The sequence below is a fragment of the Cynocephalus volans genome, chromosome 12 (genome assembly GCF_027409185.1).
Source record: "Cynocephalus volans isolate mCynVol1 chromosome 12, mCynVol1.pri, whole genome shotgun sequence".
In the NCBI taxonomy this organism is placed as follows: Eukaryota; Metazoa; Chordata; class Mammalia; order Dermoptera; family Cynocephalidae; genus Cynocephalus; species Cynocephalus volans.
Window position 1 is genome coordinate 54506356 of NC_084471.1, and position 13570 is coordinate 54519925.

Below are 13570 nucleotides of genomic sequence, written 5' to 3' on the forward strand. Positions count from 1 at the left end.
TGGGAAGCTATTGCTTAAAACCTGAACTCCCTGCTGGCTTTTAATCCTGGGTTTTTAAAGGCAGAAATTAAGGGTGAGGGGCTAGAGCTCGTGAACAGCTCATGAACTTCTCTGATTGGTTGACTCTTGGGCAAGCTTCAGCAGTTTCTTTTATCTGATTTATTTCTGTCCTTAGTATCATTCTGTCTGGAAGTTAGGCAGTTTACATGAGTGTGGTCAGGTGTTCATTTATCTCTAACCTCAAGAATCTGCAAAATAACTTGAATCTGTGCATCAGTGCTATTATCTTTAAAGCAAAAAGCAGAAGAATCTTGTGACCCTAAATCACTACTGACTATTGTTTAAACTATTAATATTTTATGTTTAACTGGTTAAGATAAACAGAACATTCTTTAAGCAACTTCCTGTAATCTTTTCCCTCTTACAAGTTCTGACACTAAAAGTCTATGTGCTTAACAGCCATAATGGCTATAGACTAAATATTAAACTGAGAAAAATTCATATTTCTGATCCTTTAAAAGTTAAAATCAGATTAAATATGTGGCTATTGGTTTCATTGATCACACTTATCAAGGGGAAATCAGATTCATGAGCAAAATAAGGGCAGGGAGGTTTTAAGTTTAGAATCTAGGGAAATCTGGGTGCTAATGGCTCCATATCCAGTAGTGAAAGTTAATGTAAAATTTTAGCATTCCAATAAAATCAGGACAATTAAGGACTTGGACTCTTCAGGAATAAAGGTTTGGTGCCCACCATCAGGGAAGGAAACCTAAACAACTGTGATTGTAAGAGCTCACCTGTATTAGTCTGTTTCTATTGCTTATAACAAAATTCCTAGAACTGGGTGATTTATAAGAAAATGAAATTTATTGCTTACAGTTTCAGAGGCTGGGAAGTCCAAAGTCCAGGAAACACATCTGGTGAGGGTCTTCTTTGGTGGTGGCTTTACAGCAATGCAGGGGTCTCACGTGGCAGAAAATGGCAGGCAAAGAGAAAGAAACTCTCACATCCTCTCCTTTTAAAACCCTCAGAACCACACCCCTGACCACCATTATTAATCCATTCACTATGGCACATTCCTACAATCTAATCACCTCTTTAAGGCCCCACCTTTCAATTACCATAATAGGATTTCCCACCCTCAAGTTACAGTGGGAATTAAGCTTCTAACATACTAACTTTGAGAGACACAATTCAATCAATCCACAGCACCGCCCTAGCAAATAGTTACAGATAATTAGCCTTAGAAGAGTCATTTTGTAGAGTACAGCTGTTAGCAGAAGGCTAGCCATAAAGAAGTCTCTTTGGAACTTTGGCTTATACCATAGTTTATGGGAAAATGCTGCAGAACTTGGTCCTTAAGAAAAGCAAGATAATAAAAGCTAATCAGTAACAGTTTCCATAATCTTGGGAGCAATCCCTGTAATCTTCTCTTATATATCTCTATACATCCTATTGGTTCTGTTTATCCAGAGAACCCTGATTAATACAACCACCGATATTGGTGCCAGCTGAGGACAAAGGAAACCTGAAAGGGTAGTGGAAGGAGCATGTTATAAATGTAAATTACTGCCAATGACAAGCCATAGAAACAAATACCATTGCAGTCGTGCATATATCCTTTTTTGTGTTTTGTATTTATTTGTATATATTATACAGTTTTTTCCTCTCTCATTCTCCCTGTATTATGTAAGAAATGTTGGTGATGATTACCTTTATTTTTAGAAAATTCAGACAGGGTGTAACTAAACTGGAAAAAATTTAAGATCACCTAGAGACAGAAATGATGACTGATAAGAAACTGTGTCACCTCTTTTGGAAGAGTGACAGCATCTTCAACCATTTAAGGGATATTTGTATAATATTGTTATTGTTACTGAAAGTGTAAATATGCGGTACAAGGGTAAGAATAAATGCTGAATAGCCAAAGGATAGGATCTGTCTGTCGGCACTTAGCTCTGTTCTTGCCCTTCCCTGCTTTGTGTAATTCAGAGAAAACTGTATTTTTGAGATGTCCTTGCCAGCCAACTTCTCATTATGGAAAATAGAAGAAAAGAGGAGTCTTTTCCTTCTCTACTTCTTATAGAGGCCCTTTGTAGGGACAGCAGCAGCAGCACAGGTGGCAGGTCATTTCCTGCTCACTTCCTTGGCAGAGCCATTCCAAGGAACATCAGCAGCAAGTTCTCAGCAGCCTCAGCAGCACAGTGGCCTTGGGCTGTTAGTTGTACATTTCCTTTTTTTTTTTTTTTTTCCAACCATAACAGTTTCCTGTAGCTATTAATCTCTGGATAACTTCATATTCCCCCTTTCCCCCCTTTTTTTGCTCTTCTAGCCTTTCAACACTTTGATAACCAATTTCCCATATTAAATTCCCTCTGTTTGAAATACTTAGTAGGGGTTTAATTTCCCTACGAGGACAATGACTAATACAGATGAACCCATGGCCCAGTCTAGGCAAAGAAAAACATGGAGTAGATGGGGGAGGAAGAGAATGGTGGTTGATAGGCCAGGAAAAAAGGACAGATTAGATAAACGGATGTCTTTATAAGGTCAAAGACAGCATACCACATTTTTTGATGTGTAGTAGTTGCAGGTGGTGATAGGGTCTGGCGTGTGGCCTTGGGAATGTTACTGACAGACCAGGCTCAGCTTGCCCTCTTGCACTAAACAAATAACCTGAAAGTCCAAAAGTTGGTGCAAGCAGCAAAAGAAACAATCAACAGAGTACAAAAACAACCAACAGAGTGGGAGAAAATATTTGCTAAATATACATCTGACAAAGGATTACTATCCAGAATATATAAGGAACTCAAATAACTTTACAATAAAAAAAAATAATAATAACCCAATTAAAAAATGAGCAAAGGAGCTGAATAGACATTTCTCAAAGGAAGATATACGAATGGCCAACAGACACATGAAAAAGTGCTCTATATCACTCAGCATCTGGGAAATGCAAATCAAAACCACACTGAGATACCATCTCACTCCAGTTAGGATGGCTAATATACAAAAGACTGAGAATGAAAAGTGCTGACAAGGTTGCAGAGAAAAAGGAACTCTCATACATTGTTGGTGGGACTGCAAAATGGTGCAGCCTTTATGGAAAATGATATGGAGATTCCCCAAACAATTGCAGATAGATCTACCATATGACCCAGCTATCCCACTGCTGGGAATATACCCAGAGGAATGGAAATCATCATGCCAAAGGGATACCTGTACTCCAATGTTTATTGCAGCTTTATATACAATAACCAAGAGCTGGAACCAGCTCAAATGTCCATCATCAGATGAATGGATACGGAAACTGTGGTATATCTACACAATGGAATTCTACTCTGCTATAAAAAAGAATGAAATATTGCCATTTGCAACAACATGGATGGACTTAGAGAAAATTATATTAAGTGAAACAAGTCAGGCACAGAAAGAGAAGTACCACATGTTCTCACTTATTTGTGGGAGCTAAAAATTAATAAATAAATAAACATACAAACAAATAAAGGGTGGGGGGAAGAAGACAGAATAACCACAAAAATTCCTTGAACTATTTAAGCCAAGTGCACAGATACAATGTGGAGGGGGAGGGGAGTGGGGGAGAGGAACGGGTAAAGGGGCATGGAAATCAAGTACAATATATTTTGAGAAGTAAAATAAAATAAAAATTTTTTAAAAAGTTGGTGCAAGGATTGGAAGGTTTATTCAGATTACTGGTACACAACTAAATGTCTAACCAAGAAAACAAAGAGAAAAGAGGATCAGTGGGGTCCAGTTTATCCTAGTCCCAATCAGCAAGGCCAACCTATTCTGCTGACACAGTGATTGATAAAAGCAGTTCTCCCCACCATTGTTGGCATAAAGAAGAAAAGTACTGACTACATTTAAATCAGAGAAACAAAGCATAGCCAGGAGCTCTCTAGGGTGCACCTATATAGAACAGCAAAAGAGGGCTTGAAAAATCAGAAAGAAAGCCTCGCCGGGAGTCCTCCAGGGTGCACCTACATAGTAGTAGATGCAATCCAACCAAACAGCAGAAGAGGGCTCAGAAAATCAGAGAAAGGTAAAGAGAACTTTAGCGGCTTCTGGACTTCCAGTCACTGCGCAGTGTGGGACTCAATCCCCACCACTGTCATTCATCCCCCATCAGGGGAACCTGCTCAAGCAAGAGCTCCACGGTGCAGGACTGGCCTTCCCACCTCTGCTAGTCACCCATCGGGGCAAACTGCTGCCGGCCAGAGGGAGCAGCTTCTCGCAGGTTGAGAGGAGTTTAAGCTGTAGTTGTCTGGCAGTCACTCTAACGAGGAAGAAAAGAGGAAAAAAGGAGAGTAAAAGAGAATAACGCATTGCCTTGTCAGAATTTAGGCTGGGGACTCCAGGAGAGACTTATCAGCAGAGACATGGGAGCAGAATAGTCCCAGAGGCCACTTGCCTCTTGCAGCTAGGTTCTTCTCTGGTGCCCATGCTTCCCAGTTTTCACCCATGACTAAATCAGGCTCTTTCTTGGATTCCAAAGTCATAGAAATGAATATATACCCAGCAGTAAAGCAAGCAATGCTTTATTAAAAGAGGAGATAGACTAATGTGTAAGGGGGGTAGCGAGAGTAAAGCTAGCCGCCCGAGAGGAGCTGTTCAGGGTCTTTTATAGGGAGAGGAGTTAAGGGCTACAGGCCAGCATCACTGGAGGTTGTTCATTCTGTTCTTTCTGGTTGCGTCATGGGTGCTTGCTCAGTAGGTCCAAGATGGCAGCGGTGTTCATCATTGTAACCCAGAAGGGTCATTTTAGCAGTCATCTTGAAGCTTTGTACGCAGGTGGGAATTCCTAAAGGGGTCCATTAATCCGGAACCTTTACAGTTATGAAAACAAGACTTGGGGAGAGGTTTTGCAACTCAGTATCTGTTTCCTCTCTTACCTCAGTGTATTTTATTAGGGTGGCCCATGGGGTAATCATTTGCCCCGGGGTCTCATGACTGAGGAGTGTAAAAGTAACAGTGTCCTCTGCAGGGAAAATGGAGTTAGTTTGGTTCACAGGCCCAGTCTTACTCTGTTTCAGGAATAGCGGCAAAAGTGAAATGGAAGTGTAGTGTTATTGTAATTGATGAGACCTTTTAACCATGAGGCAATGATGCTACTTGGTTGATTTAAATGACTATTGAAATCAGGAATGATAGTGCCAGGATATGAGATAAGAAGAAAGATGGGAACATGTCAGAATATGTCTTCTAAAATATGGTGATAATTTTTTTATTAGGGAAATACATTTTAATGGCAAAGATAGGCCACTAGTAATCACATGAATTACTTCCCCCCTCTTAAACAGCTCAACAAATGCATAATGAAAATGTCAGAGATTGCTCAGCCTCCTGTCTTAAGCCTTAGAGCTGCCTGCAGTGAGTTAATATAAATGTGCATATTTGGCATTGTAAGCATGCTAGAATCTTAAATCTTCCTCCAGGGTATACAAAATAAAAACAATAAAAGGTCAATATTTACTCTTGGCTGAGGTCACTGCAGCTGTTTTTTTAAAAAAATCCTGTGTTATAATAATCATAAAAGAAAATGAAACATCATAAAATCCAGTGTTTAATGGTCTGGCAATTACAGTATAATTAGCCTGTACTCCTTCAAAATGACATGAAGTTATCATTAGTGAATAATGGGATTAAGAGGATTAAGAAGACTACCACAGGTTATTTATACCTCACTCCAATGTGCTGTTTAAAAATAATTTCATTTTACAATACATTTATGTACTTGTCAAGCTAGGGCTGGGTCTCGTGCTCACAGACCCCTCAAGCCCGTTGTCCGGACTGAGTCACAAACCCTTCACATGCAGGTCTATGAGCTAGGTAACTGGCAAAAAAGGTCCTTGGAGCCATAGGTTCAAGAACATGGCTGCACGGGGCAGACGCCCAACACAGTCAATGTCAGCCAGGTGGTGGTACCATGCATGCACACTAACTCCACCCATACACAACTCGTTTACAAAGAATGCACTGCACCACCCCCAACCCAACCTGAGGTGAGGGGGCCTGATTATTCTATTTTTGCAACAGTACTAGATTCCTAACTTCTCTTTTGCTGAAATCTTTGCAGTGATGGTACAGTTGTTATCACCTGACATTTCCCTTCCAGGAAACACAAAATAGCACTAATACAATAATTCAGCATCAAAAGAACAAAATTTGTGGCTGTTCTATGTTCTTAAAAACCCAGAACTCACTTACCTATTAGCTGGATTTGCCTAGGAAGTGTTTTTATCATATTTACAGGCTCTGTCACTTAGTTTTGTCCACAAACAGTCCGTCCAGATAGAGCTCATTAGAATTGGTATTTTACCCTGGAGTATACTCTATTTCCCTTTATAATTAATGCATTATTGTGGATCCCATTAGCATTGCTGTATAGGCTCCATCTCTACCTGCTACAGAAAAGCACTGTATTCAGTCCCACTCGCATTGCATCATTGCAGTTTTATTTCACCTGATAACTACAGCCTAGGGTCCACTAAATTCAACAAGTTAAAAATTTTATGTAGGCTAAAAATGGATAGTGGAGCACAAGTCCGAGAAATGGATACTTTACGATGGAAAATTTATGTCCCCAAAGATCTTTTCATTTAACTGCAGGTAACTCCTTGAAGTACTGATTTATAAGTATAAATCTTAAGGGTGATTTTTAAAGATTTTACCAAAGCCAACTAATATTTAATTACAAAATACTCTCAGTTGTGTACTGTGATCTGTTCTCCACTCTGTATTTCAGCTGGTGTGGTTTTTGCCTCGTGGATTGCTTTTTTACATGCCCTCTTAAAACCTGTTACTCAGGGGATACCAGACAAATCCATTTGGTAGCTTCTTCAGTCATGAAGGTAAGAAGATCAAAATAACAAAAGGCAATGGAATAGAAGCATTATTACTATTGTCAGTAGCTACCAAAGGCACAACTAAGAGCCAGGCAAATGCAGACAATGACTTTTTTTTCCATAATAAAAATAGCTTTATTCTTTTCTGATGATAAAAATACATGCTCATTTCAAATACATAAAAGTCTAAAAAAAGTAAAGATCACCCAAATACTGCAGCTCATAAAAAACAACATTAACACTTGACAAAGATCTCTCTATAAAACATTATTATTTTAAAATATCCAGTGTTCTAAATGGGCTTATATAAAACATGCTATTCTGTAGTCTGCTTTTTTATCTAATAATACTTCAGGGAAAAATTTCTATAGCAATAACATAGATCTCAATGATTTTGAATGGCAGCTGCATACAATTTAATTGTATATATGTGCTGCAATTTATTTAACCCATCTTTTACTGAAGGATATTTAGGTTGTTTCCAATGTTTCAATATCACAAATATGAAGCCATTTGGGGACTTATGTTTACATACTTGTGTGGTTCTTATTCATTAGGATAAATTCCTAAACAAAATTCTGGGTAAAAGTGTATCATCATTTAAATTTTTGATACATGTTACCAAATGGCCTTCTAGAAAGGTGGTATCAATTCACTCCTTTCAACAATGAACAAGAATGCCATTTCTATCAATTCCTTTAATCTTTGCTAATCTGGGAGGAAAAAATTAATAAAATAATAAACACACATGTATTGTTTTCTTCTTCAAATAAGGGATCCTTTTAATTTCTAAGTTATCCTTTACCAGGGCAAGTATTTCCTGAACTTGAACAAAGAGTTTTCAGTTTGCATTCTCATTCCATCAGTGGTGTGACTCGGGGCAGGTCAACTTCTTTGAGTCTCATTTTCCTTGATTTCATAGTAATAGAACCCAGCTCAATGGGTTGTTTAAAGCTTAAACGATGTGTGAATGCACCTAGCAGACTACTCAATGCAACAATGCTAAGTGAGGGTTGTGGAGAGCTCTGGTAGGGCTGTGGGCCCGCAGTTCCTTGGATAACCATCCTGGAGTGCTTCTTCAGTGTTCTCTTCTATTTCTATCAATTCCTTCTCTCTTTCCAGGAAGCTTCTCCAAGGAGCCTTCTTCACCCTCTCAAAAGTGCACAATAATCTATTCCTCCTCACCCTTTCAGCATTTACTTTCAGTTCCATGGGTGTGTGGTTCAAATAACAGATGCCACTGAACTGTTAACTTGGGTGGATGTCCTTTTTTCCTTACTAAACTGTTTGTTCCTTACTTGGTACTTTAGTAGCTAACACAGTGCCTTGATTCTAGCAGATGCTTAATAAATGCTACTCATGATAAACCTCACTTCCTATACTCATTGCATCCCAGGTGGCAAGAGTTTTTCTACACAGGCTGATGTACCACGCCATAAAACTACACTATTATGCAGTGAGTCACATGTCATTATAACTCTCAAGAAGTCAATATACCTATTTTCAGAAACAAAGTATTTTATCCATGTTTTGGGGCATTATTAAATGGGACAAAAACCCTAAGCAGCATGGGTGAAGCAACAAGGATGAAGACAAGTGAAATTCTTTACTAAATCATGTTTGCTCCAGGAACACTTGGAGGCTCATTCTTGGTTTCTTCATGTATCTACTTAAGCATATCAGTCAGGTCACTCACTGCCAGCTAATCTGACCTGGTCTTGTGCAAAATAGTCACACTTTAGAAAGATGATCCTGTCAGCAAGATCGTCAGTCAACAATATTTCTAGAGCTCCTACTCTACGCTAACCAACATCCTAGGTAACACGGTGAATGTAAAAGAACTAAAATAAAAGATTATTTTCTCAAAAAACACGTAACTTAGTTGGAAAGGTAGAATGTAACGATCTATAACAATTTGAGAACACTTTAAGGCAGTGTTTCTCAAAGAGTGGGCTTCACATCAGCAGCATCAGCACCACCTGGGAACCCATTAGAAAGCCAAATTTCTAGCCCCGGACCTACTGCATCAGAAGCTGGGTGAGGCTCAGTAACGTGTTTTTAAACAAGCCTTCCAAATCATTTTAATGCATGCAAAGGTTTGAGAAACCCTGCTTTAAGTCAACTAAGCAAGTGTAGATCAACATAATATGAACAGATTACACACGTGATAAGGAAATGTGTGAGCTTCATGTTAATCAGAGCTTCATTAACAACCCTTTGCTGAAGGTATTAGGGGGTCCAGAGTCAAAGTAAAAAAGTTTAACACAGAGTCAATTCTTGATGATCTCTTGTGAATTACTAGTGGCAACTTCACACAATTCCAGGCTAATATTCCCAATTCAGCCAATATACAGACTACACCTTTAAGATAAGCTAAATCAGCCTCAGAATGAACTGCAACACATAAGCCAAATACCAAAGACTTTTGCCAATTCCTTTAATTAACATGTATAATCAAGAGTTGCCAGACTAGGAGACAAGTCACAAGAACTAAAGTTATATGAATTCCAGCTCAACCCTTTCCCCTACTAGTCTTCACACACGGGCAGTTTAGGAACATTGTGAATATGTATGGGATGATCATATGAGGACGACAGCACTGGGCAGCCAGGTACTTTGCAGACCAGCCTGTGAACAGGGACTCTCCCAACTGCTTACCTGGGGCCTGTATTAGACCTGTCAATCAGACTAAGGCTTAATGTGTTTTTAAGTTCATTTTATGCCTTTTTGGACAATCGTAACTCTGTTTCTGACCTGGTCTATAAGCCTGACCCTGATTTCAGATGACTTCCTTCTTTAATTAGTTGTTCTTGAACCTGGACTCAATCTGAATATGACTGGAGTCCACATTCAAGAACATACTGACTCAAAATACTGACTCTCAAAAAAAAAAAAAAAAAAAAAGGCAAGGCATGGGCTGGGCCCATTCCTCTGATGCACAGAAGCTAGGGGTCTATCCTTTCATTACAAGCTTCCTGGAGGAGGAGATTTTGTACATCCTCTGGAAATTCAAATGTTGCTATCCATCATCATACAGTCATTAGCTCTACTTCATTAATTTACTCAGCAATGTTTATTACAGCTGAATTTTTTATTATGTTGGCTCATAGACATAATTTAATTCAACTTAATTTATAAGGAAACATCTTCTCTGTGTATAACATGCTAGGCCCTGAAGAGATGGCCCCTGAGTGAGCCCAGCGCAACTCAGGATCCCTATAGGAGAGAAGCAGGAGAGTCAGAGTAAGGGAAAGAAGTGACAAGGAAGGAGTGGAGGGGAGGGAGGTGTGTGTGGATTTGTAGATGCTACATTGCTGGATTTGGAGATGGAGGAAGGGGCTATGAGCCAAGAACGCAGGTGGCCTCTAGAAGCTAGAAAAGGCAAGGCAACAGACTCTCCTTTAGAGCCTCCAGAGGAATGCCAAAGACTTTTGACCACTAGAACCATAAAATAATTAACTTATATTACTTTAAGCCACTAAATTTATGATAATTTATTATAGTAAAATAGAAAATACAGGGAGTTTACAGTCTAGTAAGAGAGATAAGATGACACAAGTAACTTTGATATAATTCAGAAAGTGAAAAGCATGAAAGAGAAATACAAAGAAACTTCTACAGAAATGCTGATAAAGTGAGTACTTCTGGGTATAGAGATCAGGGAAGCTTCCTGGAGGATGGCAGTTTTGCACAGTCCTGATCAGTAAGTAGAACTTTGAAAGGGGGAGAACCAGGAAACAGAAGGAGTAAAGGCAGAGAGCTGGAAGGTGCAGAAATAAACAAAAAGTGGAAGGTGCAGAACCAAACAAAAATGATCACCCATTTTCTCAGGAACAAAAAGGACTTGATTTAAATGGTAAACATTCTATTCAGTATATAACAGTATACAACAGACCTCTAAGTTTGTAAACAAACAAACAAACAAAAATGTAATAATAGTCAACAACTACATTATATGTGGTAAACTATCCTAAAAGTTTAAATATAGAAATACAGATCTTGAGGGCAGGAATTCCTCCCTCGATACAGAGCATGTCATAGCCAAGGCTGAACCTGGCTAATTTTGAACAGGCAGACTTGACAAGGATAAAGAGAAAAATACAAAGGGCCAATCAAAATAAAAAGGCAATTCTTTAAAAAGGTGTCTAGTAACACAAATTAGGCATTTCCTACAATCCTCACAAGCAAGCTAAACCAAACAATAGAATCCAACTGAATGTACTCAGCAGCTGGTGGCTCTGAGGATTCACACTGAGGATCATAAGAAGACATTAGAATCCAGTCCCTTTTCAGTAGGCTTTGATTGTTTTGTTTGGCTGAAGTCAGAACCCATGATCCTGAATAATTCTAAATGGCTCCAATTTAGCCTGGGTTTGATCATGAGGCAATTATCTTAATAAAACAAATTTTTAAGCCACTCCTGTTCTGGTCGTTGAGAAGGAAGGAATGGAATTGTCCAGATGGTTTATCTACATTACCCAAATTCACTATTGATCATTTTCTTGGTATTGCTTATGGAGACAACATTTTTGCAAGGTGATACCTATATTGAGGTGCCTCAGCAATGCTTGCTTTTTTATCCTCTGGTGCAATTTATTCTTTTTTGTATTGTTCATACTCATTCCAGGAAACTATGGAAGAACAGCTGGTCTCCACTGGCCTGCTCCTGTAAGAATGGCCTGGAGCTTCTAAAGAAGGGTCTATATTCACCCTGTAGGCCTTTAAGTCTTGGGATGGAACTACATGTTTTGGGAACCAACTTTCTTCACAGGAAGAACTGGGCATGTTGCAAGTATCCTCATTTCTCTTGCTCCCTGCCTTTCTTTCCAAGCCCAGAAATGTAACCTCAGACTGGCTGCATTCAAAAGGAATATTCCGAGTCATTCCATCTTTCCTCAAATCTTTATCATGAGGCAGTGAATGATTATTCTGGCTTTCGTCATCTTCCACAGGAATACTTGGTACATTATCCAAGAAAAGAGGAGAAGGACACCTGAAGGACTTTAGTGACGTGGGAGGATCTTCAGCAAAATATAAGCTGGCTTGAGTACTTTCAAGAGTATTTAGGACCTAGTTAACAAAGAAGCAAATGAACATGGAGTTAAGCTTGAGTAACCTTTCCTTTCACTTTTTTTTCTCTCTACCTACTAAAAGAATCTTTTTTCATTTTTGTGAAACAAGTTCAACTACAGAATTTTGAATTAGAAGGGATCTTAAAGATTAGCTAAGGAATAAAATAAATTGCACAGAATTAAATACAAAAACACCTGACTTTAGCCCTAGATTTCTGCAAACTAGCTTTGTGACCTCAGATGAGTCTCTTTAAATTTTTTACTTCAACCATAATATGTGGAGGATTGGAAGGTAGTGCAGGAATGGTGGACTCGATCTTTAGTTCTTAAATACTAGAATGACCTAGGGGAGATTTTTTAAAATACGGATTGCTTGGCCCTAACCTAGAGATTGTCATACAAAAAATAAGGAGATGAGGGCCCAAGAATCTGTATTTTAAAAGCTTTCCAGTTGATTTGGGTGTGCAGCCAGATTTGAGAACCCTTGGCTTAATATAACATAACATGCCTTTGCATGAGCACACACATAATTTTTAAAAATACATAGAAGTTTACAATTTACAAAGTACTTTCACTATATTATCTCATTTAATCTGCGCAAACATTATTATTCTCATTTTATAGAACATAAAGCTGACAATCAGAAAAAGGAGTCCCTACAGTGCATCACTAGCCTGTAAGGAGCAAACCCACTATTTGATCCCAGATCTCCTGGCTCCCAATTCCAGTCCCTGCACTACACATCTCAAAGCCCTTTTCTGGACCCAGGATTCCACGCAGCTCTTACTGGTAGTGTTAAGCCTAGACTACAGCTCTTCTGACTCCCAGGCCAGTGCTCTTTATATTCTGATTATGTCAACTTCTTGTTTAAAACCCTTCCATGGCTCTATGATAGATTCAGGATAAAATCCAAACTCCTAGAATGGACTTCCTGTCCCTCTATCACCTGGAACCTTCTATTATTTTAACCACTCCAGCCTTTCCTCTACTCCCACACCACTTCCATGATGCTGAACTACCTGTAGTCTTACTGCCATAGCTCCATCACCTTAGAGCCTTTGAAGGTGCTGATTCCTCTGCCTAGAATGTCCTTCTGTTCTTATTACTGCCTACATCCAACCTATTCTTCAAATCATAGTTAAACTGTTACCTCTATCAAGAAGCCTCCTTGACTCCCAAAGGCTGGTATGTATTCTGACTCTATACTCTCATATTAGCCTGGGCTTCCATCTATCATTATGCTTATATTGCTAAACTGAAATTGCATGTTTGATCTGACTTCTCCTATGGACTGTCGGCTTGAGGGTAGTTGCTGTATCTTGACCACTGTTGTATCTCCAGAACCCAATACAAAGTCTGGCATGTACATAGCAGGCATTAAATATGTATTTGTTTTGCAAATAAACAAATAAATTAATGGATAATTCTATGGACAGATGAATAAATTAAAACATAAATAAGGGAAATATATGCTGCATTTATAATGAAAGGTGAATCAACTACTCACTTATGTCCTTTCATTAATTTTATTGTGGAGCCTTAGTTTTACCCAGAAATGACCTCTACCAGAGTACCAAATGATGTGACCTTTTGACTTGGAAAAGCTATTCATTTGGCTGGAATTCTCTGCTG

The 13570-nt window shown here is 38.8% G+C and overlaps 1 protein-coding gene across 1 annotated transcript in view; it reads right to left on the reverse strand.

Moving 5' to 3' along the window:
* Nucleotides 1-9760: 9760 nt before the first annotated feature.
* The window catches only part of IRAK3 (interleukin 1 receptor associated kinase 3), a 49517-nt gene continuing 45707 nt past the window's right edge, over nucleotides 9761-13570 (reverse strand). Inside the window, exon 12 of the mRNA XM_063075525.1 lies at nucleotides 9761-11936. Within this exon, the coding sequence (XP_062931595.1) occupies nucleotides 11460-11936 (477 nt within the window). The 3' untranslated portion in view covers nucleotides 9761-11459. The remainder of the gene's footprint in view (nucleotides 11937-13570) is intronic.